This window comes from Scyliorhinus canicula, unplaced genomic scaffold, assembly GCF_902713615.1.
Source record: "Scyliorhinus canicula unplaced genomic scaffold, sScyCan1.1, whole genome shotgun sequence".
Classification (NCBI taxonomy): Eukaryota; Metazoa; Chordata; class Chondrichthyes; order Carcharhiniformes; family Scyliorhinidae; genus Scyliorhinus; species Scyliorhinus canicula.
The window spans coordinates 2,836-18,134 of record NW_024055889.1 but is presented as its reverse complement, the minus strand read 5'-3'; the positions used below and the strand labels follow the sequence as shown (position 1 = coordinate 18,134).

Sequence of the window (15,299 nt, the reverse complement as noted above, 5' to 3'; positions counted from 1 at the left end):
GAAAGGTCGGAGGGAGGGGCGAAAGGTCGGAGGGAGGGGCGAAAGGTCGGAGGGAGGGGCGAAAGGTCGGAGGGAGGGGCGAAAGGTCGGAGGGAGGGGCGAAAGGTCGGAGGGAGGGGCGAAAGGTCGGAGGGAGGGGCGAAAGGTCGGAGGGAGGGGCGAAAGGCCTGAGGGAGGGGCGATAGGTCAGAGGGAGAGGCGCAGGGGTGAAAGGTCATAGGGAGAGGGGCAGGGATGAAAGGTCAGAGGGGCAAGGGGTGGGTGTGATAGGTCAGAGGGAGGGAGTGAGTAAGGGAGAGGGTGTCACTCACCCCCCTGAAGCAGCAGCATGAAGGCAGGTCCTTCCGAGGTCATCTGGGGTGTTTATGTCGAAGCCCGCCGACAAGACGTGGACGTTGCTGAACGATGACACAATGCTGTACATCTGACCTGGAAGAGTCCGGGCGAAATTCGGCACAATATTCAGAACACAAATCAACACAGGTCAACACCAACCCCATCGGGCACCATTGCAGCCTCACACAGTGCGGTGCTACCGCAGCACTGACCCTCCCACAGTGCGGAGCTCCCTCAGCACTGACCCTCCCACAGTGCGGAGCTCCCTCAGCATCGACCCTCCCACAATGCGGCGCTCCCTCAGCACTGACCCTTCCACAGTGCGGCATTCCCTCAGCACCGACCCTCCCACAGTGCGGCACTCCCTCAGCACTGACCGTCCCACAGTGCGGTGCTCCCTCAGCACTGACCCTCCCACAGTGCGGCACTCCCTCAGCACTGACCCTCCCACAGTGCGGCGCTCCCTCAGCACTGACCCTCCCACAGTGCGGCGCCCCCTCAGCACTGACCCTCCCACAGTGCAGCGCTCCCTCAGCACTGACCCTCCCACAGTGCGGAGCACCCTCGGCATTGTCCATCCCAAAGTGCGGAGCTCCCTCAGCACTGACCCTCCCACAGTGCAGCGTTCCCTCAGCACTGACCCTCCCACAGTGCGGCGCCCCCTCAGCACTGACCCTCCCACAGTGCGGCACTCTCTCAGTAGACCCCCCCACGGTGCGGAGCCCCCTCGGCATTGTCCATCCCAAAGTGCGGAGCTCCCTCAGCACTGACCCTCCCACAGTGCAGCGTTCCCTCAGCGCTGACCCTCCCACAGTGCGGCGCTCCCTCAGCACTGACCCTCCCACAGTGCGGCGCGCCCTCAGCACTGACCCTCCCACAGTGCAGCGCTCCCTCGGCACTGACCCTCCCACAGTGCGGAGCTCCCTCGGCATTGTCCATCCCAAAGTGCGGAGCTCCCTCAGCACTGACCCTCCCACAGTGCAGCGTTCCCTCAGCGCTGACCCTCCCACAGTGCGGCGCTCCCTCAGCACTGACCCTCCCACAGTGCGGCGCGCCCTCAGCACTGACCCTCCCACAGTGCGGAGCTCCCTCAGCACTGACCCTCCCACAGTGCGGCGCTCCCTCAGCACTGACCCTCCCACAGTGCGGCGCTCCCTCAGCACTGACCCTCCCACAGTGCGGAGCTCCCTCAGCACTGTCCGTTCCTACAGAGGGGAAGCAAACTTGCCTGATGAGAGCAACTTGCGGCAGCAATCGGAAAACCCATGGAGGACAGCCAGGTGCAGAGGGAACATACCATGGATTCCACGCCTGCAGGAATGGGAGAGAAAGACAGACATTGACACCCTGCTCCCCAACATTGCACATTCCATTCCCATTCATGAGAAACTGAACTGGACCCAGCCGTTTCAGTACTGCGGCTACCAGAGCAGGTCGGAGGCTTGGAATCCTGCGGAGAGTAACTCACCTCCTGACTCCCCCCAAAGCTTGTCCGCCGTCTACAGGGTCACGAGTCAGGAGTGTGACGGGACACCATCCACTTGTCTGGATGAGCGCGGCTCCCAACCGCACACGAGAAGCTCGGCACCGTCCAGGATGGAGCAGCACCCCCCCCCCGCCTCGATCGACAGGCCGACCCCCACCTCCGACACCCGCTCCCTCCCCCACCGACAGAGCGGCAGCCCCGCACAGTCTACAAGGCGTGTCGCAGCGACTCAAACTTCTCAGACGCCGCCTTCCAAACCCACGGCCTCTACCCCCCCTAAAAGGACAAGGGGAGGGGGGCAAACGCACGGTGAATGCCCACCGCCTGCACGTCCCCCACTCCCTCCGATTAGGGATGGACGCTGGGCCCAGTGAGGTCACATCCCTGTCGTGATGTTGGGATGGACCAAACCGAGATGCACAACAACCCAACAAAGCTTCGGATGCACAAACAAACATAAAGAGGGATAAAGGAGGCGGTGAGGATGGGCGGATACCCGACAGAGGAGGGGCTGAATGGCCGTTACTTACCGTGCCGTGTCAGCGCCGTTTGTCATGAGCGTACTGATGAGCAACTCGTGGCCATACCTAGCAGCGATGTGCAATGGAGTATTGCCATATCTGTCTGTACAGTCAATCTCTGCACCTGAGAACCAGAACAGCGACACGTCAGCACACTAGCCCGAGAGTGGGACCCCCATCCCCCACCCCGCCCGACGAAGACCGCGCCGCGCGCCAGAGGGAGGCGATGCATCGTACCGTTCTGGATCAGGATCTGAGATCTGGTAAACCGGCCGTGGATCGCTGCCATATGCAACGGGCTCTTCCCATCCTTGCTCTGTGTGTAGAAGGAAATTAGTGTGGATTAGCTTGAAGGCATTCATTAATATCCAGCTACTCGGCTATTATTTTCTTAGAAGAGGTGCTTGCTCAAAGCATGATGGGACACTTAGCTACATTTTTCTCTCTTTCAGATCTCTGAAAGATGCCACTCAATTGGACAGCACTTAGGGTCTGGTTTAGCACACTGGGCTAAATCACTGGCGTTTAAAGCAGACCCAGGCAGGCCAGCAGCACGGTTCGATTCCCGTACCAGCCTCCCCGAACAGGTGCCGGAATGTGGCGACTAGGGGCTTTTCACAGTAACTTCATTGAAGCCTACTCGTGACAATAAGTGATTTTAATTTTTCATTTAGGATATTGCCGTGAAGGTGTGTTTAGCGTTTATTAACAGGGGGCTTGAGTTGAAGAGCCGCGGGGTTATGCTGCAACTGTACAGGCCCTTGGTTAGACCACATTTGGAGTATTGTGTACAGTTCTGGTCACCTCACTATAGGAAGGATGTGGAAGCATTGGAAAGGGTGCAAAGGAGATTTACCAGGATGCTGCCTGGTTTGCAGGACAGGTCTTATGAGGAAAGGTTGAGGGAGCTAGGGCTTTTCTCTTTGGAGCAGAGGAGGATGAGAGGCCTTAATAGAGGTTTATAAGATGATGAGGGGGATAGATAGAGTGGACGTTCAGAGACTATTTCCTCAGGTGGATGGAACTGTTACAAGGGGGCATAACTATAAGGTTCAGGGTGGGAGATAAAGGAGGGATATCCAAGGTAGGTTCTTTACTAAGAGAGTGGTTAGGGTGTGGAATGGACTGCCTGCTGTGATAGTGGGAGTCAGACACTTTAGGAACTTTCAAGCGGTTATTGGATAGGCACATGGAGCCCACCAGAATGACAGGGAGTGGGATAGCTTGATCTTGGTTTCGGAAAATGCTCGGCACAACGTCGAGGGCCGAAGGGCCTGTTCTGTGCTGTACTGTTCTATGTTCTGTACAAACTGTCGGAAGGTCGAATAGCGTAAACAAATGCTACAGCTACACTATTCTGAGCCAGGGACAGAATACAAAGGTAACTTGTCCTGAATATTCCCAAGGTTTCTTTTATTGTAAACATAGCCCGCGGAAGCCTGTTTTTGTCTTCGAGGATTGTATAAATATACGCTCTCGGTGTTGGAAGGAGGGGATTTTGGAGCGGGCTTCTTACCAGTTCAACCCCTCCACGATTCGCGTCCGAAATAAATCAGCAGAAACTGAGCTCGAGGTACCTGACTTTGTTTCTCCCTCGACACCCTCGAGTTGGGCGGGGAAAAAAGAGGGTTCGCGTCCAGGCCGTGCGCAGAGGAACAGAGACACCGACGGTTCGACCCCCCCCCCCCTCCCATCGGTGCGTCTGCTCCACGGGATCTTGCCCACCCCCCCCCCCCATCGGTGCGTCTGCTCCACGGGATCTTGCCCCCCCCCCCCCCCCCCACATCGGTGCGTCTGCTCCACGGGATCTTGCCCCCCCCCCCCCCAACCTCCCAGCCACTTCAGCCGCTCCCGCGCGGGCTGCACCCACCTGAATGTTGACGTCCGCCCCGTTATTCACCAAGAGCTCGAGGCACAAGGCACCGTTGGTGGAGACGGCAGCAAAGTGCAGCGGTGTGAAACCCTTCTCGTTGGGCTGGTTGACGTTGGCCCCGTAGTTGACCAGCTCGTTGGCCACCGCGTCTTGTCCAGTGTAACACGCAATGTGGAGGGCAGTGTTCCCGTAGGCATTGGGCTCGTCGATCTGCGGGAGGAGAGATCGGGGTGCTTACTCAGTCTTCCACCTCACCCTCACCAGCCTCTCCTCTGCCCCAACATATCGCAGTTACCAGCCCCCCGCCCCCACCACAGTTACTATCGCAATGTTCTGACCCAGGACCCATCAACAATCCTTGGACAGAAGGAGAGCTACAGGTTCAGAAGACATGCGTAGACCTGAGTGTAAATTCCAAGCTGCCGCATCTATTGCAGCGGTGAGGGAGCGCCGCTCTGTGCGAGGGTCAGTGCTGTGGGAGGGTCAGTGCTGAGGGAGCGCCGCTCTGTGCGAGGGTCAGTGCTGAGGGAGGGTCAGTGCTGAGGGAGGGTCAGTGCTGAGGGAGGGTCAGTGCTGAGGGAGTGCCGCTCTGTGGGAGGGTCAGTGCTGAGGGAGTGTCGCACTGTGCGAGGGTCAGTGCTGAGGGAGTGCCGCACTGTGGGAGGGTCAGTGCTGAGGGAGCGCCGCACTGTGGGAGGGTCAGTGCTGAGGGAGCTCCGCACTGTGGGAGGGTCAGTGCTGAGGGAGCTCCGCACTGTGGGAAGGTCAGTGCTGAGGCAGCGCCGCACTGTGGGAGGGTCAGTGCTGAGGGAGCTCCGCACTGTGGGAGGGTCAGTGCTGAGGGAGCGCCGCACTGTGGGAGGGTCAGTGCTGAGGGAGCTCCGCACTGTGGGAGGGTCAGTGCTGAGGGAGCGCCGCACTGTGGGAGGGTCAGTGCTGAGGGAGCTCCGCACTGTGGGAGGGTCAGTGCTGAGGGAGCGCCGCTCTGTGCGAGGGTCAGTGCTGAGGGAGTGCCGCTCTGTGCGAGGGTCAGTGCTGAGGGAGCGCCGCACTGTGGGAGGGTCAGTGCTGAGGGAGCTCCGCACTGTGCGAGGGTCAGTGCTGAGGGAGCTCCGCACTGTGCGAGGGTCAGTGCTGAGGGAGCTCCGCACTGTGGGAGGGTCAGTGCTGGGAGAGCGCCGCACTGTGGGATGCTCAGTGCTGAGGGAGCGCCGCACTGTGGGAGGGTCAGTGCTGAGGGAGCGCCGCACTGTGGGAGGGTCAGTGCTGAAGGAGTGCCGCACTGTGGGACGGTCAGTGCTGAGGGAGCGCCGCACTGTGGGAGGGTCAGTGCTGAGGGAGGGTCAGTGCTGTGGGAGGGTCAGTGCTGTGGGAGGGTCAGTGCTGAGAGAGCGCCGCACTGTGGGAGGGTCAGTGCTGAGGGAGCTCCGCACTGTGGGAGGGTCAGTGCTGAGGGAGGGTCAGTGCTGAGAGAGCGCCACACTGTGGGAGGGTCAGTGCTGAGGGAGCTCCGCACTGTGGGAGGGTCAGTGCTGAGGGAGCTCCGCACTGTGGGAGGGTCAGTGCTGTGGTAGTGCTGCACTGTGGGAGGGTCAGTGCTGAGGGAGCTCCGCACTGTGGGAGGGTCAGTGCTGAGAGAGCGCCACACTGTGGGAGGGTCAGTGCTGTGGTAGTGCTGCACTGTGGGAGGGTCAGTGCTGAGGGAGCGCCGCACTGTGGGAGGGTCAGTGCTGAGGGAGTGCTGCACTGTGGAAGGGTCAGTGCTAAGGGAGCGCCGCACTGTGGGAGGGTCAGTGCTGTGGTAGTGCTGCACTGTGGGTGGGTCAGTACTGTGGGAGGGTCAGTGCTGAGGGAGGGCTGCACTGTAGGAGGGTCAGTGCTGAGGGAGCTCCGCACTGTGGGAGGGTCAGTGCCGAGGGAGCTCCGCACTGTGGGAGGGTCAGTGCTGAGGGAGGGTCAGTGCTGAGGGAGGGTCAGTGCTGAGGGAGCGCCGCACTGTGGGAGGGTCAGTGTTGAGGGAGCTCCGCACTGTGGGAGGGTCAGTGCAGAGGGAGCTCCGCACTGTGGGAGGGTCAGCGCCGAGGGAGCTCCGCACTGTCAAATGGGTTGCTGAATGAAATGGACCTCGGGTCCATTTTATCCCTCCCCGCGGGGTCCTGATGTTGCCCCCCCCCCCCCCCCCAATTGCCCCACGCTGTCTGTCTCTAACGGCGCTCTGATACAAACCTCCACCCCCAGCTTGAGGAGATATTTGACCACGTCGATCTGACCGTTGGAGGCTGCCGTGTGTAGCGGTGTGTAACCCTTCTTGTCCTTACACGTCACGTCTGCGCCACGTGATGATAGCAGCTTGACCACGTCTAGGTGCCCTGCGGGAGGAAAGGTTTCAGGTCAGCGCTGGGTAGAGGGCGAGAGGGGTTTGAGCAAGGTTGGTGGGCGCCTTTTAAATGCTCACAAGAACTCAAACTAGAACTAATAAACAACCTCGCTCCCAGAATCCCACTCACCTGTGTACGCAGCCCAGTGTACACCACTCACCTGTGTACGCAGCCCAGTGTACACCACTCACCTGTGTACGCAGCCCAGTGTACACCACTCACCTGTGTACGCAGCCCAGTGTACACCACTCACCTGTGTACGCAGCCCAGTGTACACCACTCACCTGTGTACGCAGCCCGGTGTACACTGTAGCCACCTGGGGTGGCCACGTCCCAATTCCAAAATGGATACTCGCAAAGAGTACAGGGAAAAATGGACAGCACTAGGAAAACAAGCAGGTGCAAGGTTTGCCTGTGGATTGGAACTTGCAGGTCCCAGACAGAACTGAAACTACAAGCCATGAGCATAGTAATGAGCTATCTCCGGGGACAAAAAAGAAACATTGAAACAATCGGTACCAGGACAGACTTCCCGGTGCCAGTGGAAGCTAAAACAAAGGCAGGTCAACGGTTACATAGGGCCCGCCCAACGATCAGGGAACGACCCCGTTATTGGAGAGAATCGATACAAACGATTGGGACATGGTCCAATTAATTGGGACCAAGTCCAGGGTCCGCCCAGAAGGGCGCAAAACCCCTTGGGGTATAAAGCAGAGCCCCCAAGGTCAGAGCGCTCTCTTCCTCTTCTTCTTCATCTTGGCCTTTGGCTCAGCAACGAGGCCCACCAAGCACCAACCAAGTAAGTCTAAGGTCAACGCACGCTACGAGATAGGCACTCCTAGCTACTATTCTATACCAGTTCAAAGCCAGCAGTATCAAAACCGGACAACGGCCATTGTTCCTCTGACTGAGTGGGCCACTCGAAGCTAAGTATAGGCTTTTAGTTGTAGTTTAGCGAATAGAGTTTATGCATGAGTAATAATTGACTGTGTGTAAATAAATGTGCATTGATTTCAAACTTACTAACTGGTGTATCGAGTCATTGATCAGTATTCGGCTTTGAACCCTGTGGTGGTATCAGAAAGATACCTGGCGACTCTTGAGCAAAGGTAATTAAAACAGAGCAAATTAAGGAAAGCATAATAAGCTACAACACCACTCACCTGTGTACGCAGCCCGGTGTACACGACCCACCTGTGTACGCAGCCCGGTATACATAATTCACCTGTGTACGCAACCCGGTGTACACGTCTCACCCGTGTATGCAGCTCGGTGTACATGACTCACCCGTGTACGCAGCCCGGTGTACATGACTCACCCGTGTATGCAGCCCGGTGTACACGACTCACCCGTGTATGCAGCTCGGTTTACACGACTCACCTGTGTACGCAGCCCGGTGTACATGACTCACCTGTGTACGCAGTTCGGTGTGCACGACTCACCTGTGTACGCAACCCGGTGTACACGGCTCACCTGTGTACGCAGCCCGGTGTGCACGACTCACCTGTGTGCGCAGCCCGGTGTACACCACTCACCCGTGTACGCAGTCCAGTGTACACCACTCACCCGTGTACGCAGTCCAGTGTACACCACTCACCCATGTACGCAGTCCAGTGTACACCACTCACCTGTGTGCGCAGTCCAGTGTACACCACTCACCCGTGTACGCAGTCCAGTGTACACCACTCACCCGTGTACGCAGCCCAGTGTACACCACTCACCCGTGTGCGCAGCCCGGTGTACACCACTCACCCGTGTACGCAGTCCAGTGTACACCACTCACCCGTGTACGCAGTCCAGTGTACACCACTCACCCGTGTACGCAGTCCAGTGTACACCACTCACCCGTGTACGCAGCCCAGTGTACACCACTCACCTGTGTACGCAGCCCAGTGTACACCACTCACCCGTGTACGCAGCCCAGTGTACACCACTCACCCGTGTACGCAGCCCAGTGTACACCACTCACCTGTGTACGCAGCCCGGTGTACATGAATCACCTGTGTGCGCAGCCGGTGTACATGACTCACCCGTGTACGCAGCCCAGTGAATGGGCTGCCGTTCTTTCTTGTCACAGGCACCAACAGCAGCTCCTTTATTCAGCAGCAAATGAACCATCTGAAGAAAATGAGCAGGGGGAAGGAGGGAGGACAGCCTGATTAGCATCGGTAACTTCCACGCTGAGGAAACCTTTCACATCTCAATATTCAACCTCCCACCAACCTCCCCATCGACCAAGGCCCAGACATCCTGGTGGGAATTTGGATCACCCAAACCTCCCGAGGTTGGAGCAGATTATTCAGCTGTCGCAAACAGCTGGCACACTCCACACGTTATAGACTGTGCCTTTGCGAAGGTGCCCGTACATCCTGGGAGGTGGCAGGAGACACGCTGGCAGCGTGCTTCACCCATGTGAATATCTGGGAACAAAGGAGGGGAGAACCTTCATTAAGCTCCGGTTAGACCCCAACAGGACAGCGCCTCCAGTTCTGGTCGCCCCCACACTTCAGGAAGGGGGAAGGGGGCGAAGATCTTCGAGGGATTTGGGAGTGAGATAAACTCACGGGGTTACAAGGGAGGGGGAGCATGAAGAATGACTGGATCGTTCCACAGATAGCCAGCAGGGGCTGGGTGGGCCAAAGGGCCTCCTTCCACACTGTAAACGACTCTTTTGTGGTGCCACAGGTTAGTCCCTTGAGCTGTAGATCCCGTGAGGAAGCTGCCAGTGCACAGTGCGGACGCAGAGAGAGCGAGGCCTTTACAAAAAACTGATTATTTAAATACTTCACGTCTGTACGAAACACGACTCCCACCCCCCCCCCCCCCCCCCCCAAGCGGGAATATGGTCTCTGATTCCGGAAGGTTTTGAGCTGCAGGAGAAGGGATAAGGTCCTTGGCAGTTACTTTATTTACTCATGGTGGGTGAGCCGCTGCGATCCCCGTGTGGGGTAGGTACACCCACCACGCTGTTAGGGAGGGAGTCCCGGGATTTTGACCCCGGTGACGGTGAAGGCAACGGCCAATGTGTTTCCGAGTCGGGACGGGGTTTGTGTGTGGGGGGGGGCTCGGAGGGAGGGGGGACTTGCTGGGAGGGGAGGGGTACTCATCAGTCACATGGTTGGAGGAAATCAGAATCACAAGGGCAGGACGGGGTAGCCGGTCGTCCTCCGTGAGGGAGAGGGATCCAGGGAAATAGGGAAGGGGCATCGGCCTCCGTGAGGGAGAGGGATCCAGGGAAATAGGGAAGGGGCATCGGCCTCCGTGAGGGAGAGGGATCCAGGGAAATAGGGAAGGGGCATCGGCCTCCGTGAGGGAGAGGGATCCAGGGAAATAGGGAAGGGGCATCGGCCTCCGTGAGGGAGAGGGATCCAGGGAAATAGGGAAGGGGCATCGGCCTCCGTGAGGGAGAGGGATCCAGGGAAATAGGGAAGGGGCATCGGCCTCCGTGAGGGAGAGGGATCCAGGGAAATAGGGAAGGGGCATCGGCCTCCGTGAGGGAGAGGGATCCAGGGAAATAGGGAAGGGGCATCGGCCTCCGTGAGGGAGAGGGATCCAGGGAAATAGGGAAGGGGCATCGGCCTCCGTGAGGGAGAGGGATCCAGGGAAATAGGGAAGGGGCATCGGCCTCCGTGAGGGAGAGGGATCCAGGGAAATAGGGAAGGGGCATCGGCCTCCGTGAGGGAGAGGGATCCAGGGAAATAGGGAAGGGGCATCGGCCTCCGTGAGGGAGAGGGATCCAGGGAAATAGGGAAGGGGCATCGGCCTCCGTGAGGGAGAGGGATCCAGGGAAATAGGGAAGGGGCATCGGCCTCCGTGAGGGAGAGGGATCCAGGGAAATAGGGAAGGGGCATCGGCCTCCGTGAGGGAGAGGGATCCAGGGAAATAGGGAAGGGGCATCGGCCTCCGTGAGGGAGAGGGATCCAGGGAAATAGGGAAGGGGCATCGGCCTCCGTGAGGGAGAGGGATCCAGGGAAATAGGGAAGGGGCATCGGCCTCCGTGAGGGAGAGGGATCCAGGGAAATAGGGAAGGGGCATCGGCCTCCGTGAGGGAGAGGGATCCAGGGAAATAGGGAAGGGGCATCGGCCTCCGTGAGGGAGAGGGATCCAGGGAAATAGGGAAGGGGCATCGGCCTCCGTGAGGGAGAGGGATCCAGGGAAATAGGGAAGGGGCATCGGCCTCCGTGAGGGAGAGGGATCCAGGGAAATAGGGAAGGGGCATCGGCCTCCGTGAGGGAGAGGGATCCAGGGAAATAGGGAAGGGGCATCGGCCTCCGTGAGGGAGAGGGATCCAGGGAAATAGGGAAGGGGCATCGGCCTCCGTGAGGGAGAGGGATCCAGGGAAATAGGGAAGGGGCATCGGCCTCCGTGAGGGAGAGGGATCCAGGGAAATAGGGAAGGGGCATCGGCCTCCGTGAGGGAGAGGGATCCAGGGAAATAGGGAAGGGGCATCGGCCTCCGTGAGGGAGAGGGATCCAGGGAAATAGGGAAGGGGCATCGGCCTCCGTGAGGGAGAGGGATCCAGGGAAATAGGGAAGGGGCATCGGCCTCCGTGAGGGAGAGGGATCCAGGGAAATAGGGAAGGGGCATCGGCCTCCGTGAGGGAGAGGGATCCAGGGAAATAGGGAAGGGGCATCGGCCTCCGTGAGGGAGAGGGATCCAGGGAAATAGGGAAGGGGCATCGGCCTCCGTGAGGGAGAGGGATCCAGGGAAATAGGGAAGGGGCATCGGCCTCCGTGAGGGAGAGGGATCCAGGGAAATAGGGAAGGAGACGAACATCGGCCTCCGTGAGGGAGGGGGATCCAGGGAAACAGGGAAGAGGAGACGAACATCGGCCTGCGTCGGGCGGGTAAACTGTTCCTCGATGAGCCAATCGATGACCCTACGATCGATGGGGGCAGCACGGTAGCGCAGTGGGTAGCACTGTTGCTTCAGAGCATCAGGGTCCCGGGTTCAATTCCCAGCTTGGGTCACGGTCTGTGCGGAGTCTCCCCGTGTCTGCGTGGGTTTCCTCTGGGTGCTCCGGTTTCCTCCCAAAAGTCCCGAAAGACGTGCAGATTAGGTAGATTGGCCATGATAAATTGCCCCTCAGTGTCCAAAGAAGGTTAGGAGGGGTTATTGGGTTACGGGGATAGGGTGGAAGTGAGGGCTTAAAGTGGGTCGGTGCAGACTCGATGGGCCGAATGGCCTCCTGCACTGTATATTCTATGTTCTTCTGGGCGGAAATTTAAGGGATTTAGAATCCTAGGTGACAAGGGTGGGGTTGGACCACAGATCCCGCAGCAGTCTTCAAAACGAGATTGGATAAACGGGGGGTGGGGGGGTGCGATTGCTCTTCCGTCTCGGAATGGACAGAGGGTGGGGGGGAGAGAGAAACTCCCTCTTCCTGTGCGTTGCGACCCCCTCAGACCTGATGGGCGGACTTCGGCCTCTCTGTCTGATGGTGGCCGACAGCCGGCAGGGACACCGAGTCGCATCCCCCCACAGCGCAGCGACCAGGGGGTGGGGGCCGCCGGCCTAACTTGCCTCCACGTGACTGCTGTACGCGGCGTGGTGAAGGGCTGTCCGCCCGGTGCGGTCGGAGACGTTCACCCCGCTCAGCAGCGGGATCAGGAGCTCTGTGCATTTGGTGGCCTTGTTGGCGGCCGCCACGTGCAGCGGTGTCTGCCAGTACTTGTCCCGGGCGTTGACGTCGGCAGAGTTCTTAAGCAGGATACTGACGGCTCTCTGTAACAGAAACAAAAAAAAAGTGCAGCCGATCATAGAATCCCGGCAATCCCAGAATCCCGACGGCGCAGGAGGTCAATCGGCTCATTGACTTCCCCGCTAGAGCGCCCCCCCCCCTCCAGGCCCCCACCAAACTCCCGTAACCCCCAACTTTGGATTGACGAACCGCCCACTCTGTGGGGTGGTACACTTGGGAAGCATGGATGTACAGCAAGATCTGGACAGGTTGGGCAAGTGGGCAAACCGATGGCAGATGCAGTGTAATTTGGATAAGTGTGAGGTTATTCAGTTTGGAAGCAAAAACAGGAAGGCAGATTACTTCCTGAATGGTTGTAAATTGGGAGGGGAGTGTGCAGCGGGACCTGGGTGTCCTTGTGCACCAGTCGCTGAAGGTCAGCATGCAGGTACAGCAGGCAGTAAAGAAGGCTAATGGTATGTTGGCCTTCATTGCGAGAGGTTTCGAGTATAGAAGCAGGGATGTGTTGCTGCAATTATACAGGGCCTTGGTGAGGCCACACTTGGAGTATTGTGGGCAGTTTTGATCTCCTTCTCTGAGGAAGGATGTTCTTGCTCTAGAGGGAGTGCAGCGAAGGTTTACCAGACTGATTCCTGGGATGGCAGGACTGTCATATGAGGAGAGATTGACTAGGTTGGGATTGTTCTCACTGGAGAATGAGGGGGGATCTCAGAGAGACTTATAAAATTCTAACAGGACTAGACAGGGTAGATGCAGGGAAGATGTTCCCAATGATGGGTGTGTCCAGAACCAGGGGTCACAGCCTGAGGATTATGGGTAAACCATTTCGGACAGAGATAAGGAGACATTTCTTCAAAGAGTGGTGAGCCCGTGGAATTCATTACCACAGGAAGTAGTTGATGCTTATATAATATTGCAACCGGATCTTGATCAATTGGGCCAGTGGGCTGATGAATGGCAGATGGAGTTTAATTTGGATAAATGTGAGGCGATGCATTTTGGTCGATCAAATCAGGGCAGGACCTACTGCGTTAATGGTAGGGAGTTGGGGAGAGTTACAGAACAAAGAGATCCAGGGGATACAGGTTCACAGCTCCGTGAAGGTGGAATCGTAGGTGGACAGGGTGGTGAAGAAGGCATTCAGCATTGCTAGGTTTTATTGATCAGAATATTGAATACAGGAGTTGGGACATCTTGTTGAAGTTGTACAAGACATTAGTAAGACCACACATGGAATACTGTGTTCAGTTCTGGTCACCCTATTATAGGAAGGATATTGTTAAACTAGAAAGAGAGCAGAAGAGATTTACGAGGATGCTACCACGGACTTGATGGTCTGAGTTATAAGGAGAGGCTGGGATAGGCTGGGACTTTTTTCCCTGGAGCGTAGGAGGCTTAGAGGTGATCTTATAGAGGTCTATAAATAATGAGGAGCATCGATAAGGTAGATAGTCGACATCTTTTCCCAAAGATAGAGGAGTCTAGAACTAGAGGGTTTAAGGTGAGAGGGGAGAGATACAAAAGAGACCAGAGGGGAAATTTCTTCACACAGAGAGTGGTGAGTGTCTGGAACGGGCTGCCAGAGGCAGTGGTAGAGGCGGGTGCAATTTTGTCCTTTAAAAAACAGTTACATGGGCAGGGTGGGCATGGAGGGATATGGGCCAAATGCGGGCAAGTGGGACTAGCTTAGTGATAGAAACTGGGCGGCATGGACAAGCTGGGCCGAAAGGGTCTGTTTCCATGCTGTAAACACCTGTGACTATGACATTGGCTCGACTGGGCCTGTCTTCACTGGAGTTCAAAAGGATGGGAGGATATCTGATTGAAATTCTAACAGGGTTGTATAGGCGAGATGCAGGGAGGAGGCATTCCCTGGTTGGGGAACCTAGGACCAGTGGACGCAGTCTCGGGATACGGGGCAGACCCATTAGTCAGCGCTGACTTACTTCATTACGAGAAGCCGCAGCTCGATGCAGAGGCGTCAGCCAGGTGTTGTCCTTAGCGTTCACGTTTGCACCTGCGTGAGGAAGACAAGAGAGGCAGGCGTTAGCCGAATGGGCAGGGCCAAGGAGGTCCAACATGTAAAATCTTCCACTGCTTCAGTCGCGGAACAGAACGGTAGGCGGGAAATACCGAACACATGGTGGTGGTCCCCAGAAGGTCCACCCGGGGAGGGGGGTCTTCCCAGGTAACCGTGACCAGTGCTAGATCGACAGTGTCAAGACCGTTTTGAACATAATCCTTTTTGCAGTGTTGGCTCCCACCGACCTCTGCAGAGACCCCATTTGTCTTGCTCCTTTTCTGCTCTGCTTTGGTGGGTGAGCTTCTGAGGGTTAAGCAAATAAGCTAAGGCGACAAACTGAGGAAGAAATTAAAGTTCCGTTTCTTAAAGGGGGCACTGCGTCAAAGTAACTGGGATCTCAAAGGAACAAAAACGCGATCGAAGGGGGTCGGTGAAACGACACAGTGCCCCCCGTTCCCACCCACCCCCCCACCCCCGGCGGTGCCAATTGGGCACGGACGGCCGCGGTGTTGCCGATGAGATACTGCGTGCTCCCTTCTCCCCCCCCCGGCGGTGCCAATTGGGCACGGAAGACCGCGGTGTTACCGATGAGATACTGCGTGCTCCCTTCTCCCAACCCCAAGGGGGAGAAAAAACATGTTTGAGGGGTTGAGAGGAGCAGCGAGGGAGACAGACGAACCTGGGCAGGGCGACACGGTGATAATGTCGGAAGTTTTCAGATATAAATTGCACAAGGTGTCTGTCGCAGTCAAAGAAACAGTACAGGCCATTCGGCCCACGATGTTGTGCCGACCATTTATCCTAATCTAAGATCAACATCACCTACACCCCTTCAATTTACTGCTATCCATGTGCCTGTCAAGAAGTCACTTAAATGTCCCCAATGACTCTGACCCCACCACCTCTGCTGGCAGTGCATTCCACACACCCACCACTCTCAGTGTAAAGAACCTACCTCTGACATCTCCCCTATACCTTCCT

At 57.5% G+C, this 15,299-nt stretch overlaps 1 protein-coding gene across 1 annotated transcript; it reads right to left on the bottom strand.

Annotated features, from left to right (window-relative positions):
• Window positions 1-307: 307 nt before the first annotated feature.
• LOC119961266 (serine/threonine-protein phosphatase 6 regulatory ankyrin repeat subunit C-like) lies at window positions 308-14,376 on the bottom strand. The gene is made up of 9 exons (XM_038788697.1): window positions 14,242-14,376; window positions 12,118-12,318; window positions 8,625-8,712; window positions 6,443-6,585; window positions 4,214-4,426; window positions 2,581-2,659; window positions 2,353-2,467; window positions 1,565-1,647; window positions 308-429 (listed from the first exon to the last, which is right to left on the bottom strand). The coding sequence occupies exons 1-9, from the start codon at window positions 14,374-14,376 to the stop codon at window positions 308-310; spliced, it is 1,179 nt and encodes a 392-aa protein (XP_038644625.1).
• Window positions 14,377-15,299: the final 923 nt, after the last annotated feature.

Coding starts and splice junctions, on each gene's coding strand:
- LOC119961266 (XM_038788697.1), bottom strand. CDS start 14,376: ATGTTGGACCTCCTTGGCCCTGCCCATTCGGCTAACGCCTGCCTCTCT. Junction 2,468..2,580: donor TCAGATCCTGATCCAGAACG/GTACGATGCATC, acceptor TCTGGTTCTCAG/GTGCAGAGATTGACTGTACA. Junction 1,648..2,352: donor AACGGCGCTGACACGGCACG/GTAAGTAACGGC, acceptor CCATTCCTGCAG/GCGTGGAATCCATGGTATGT.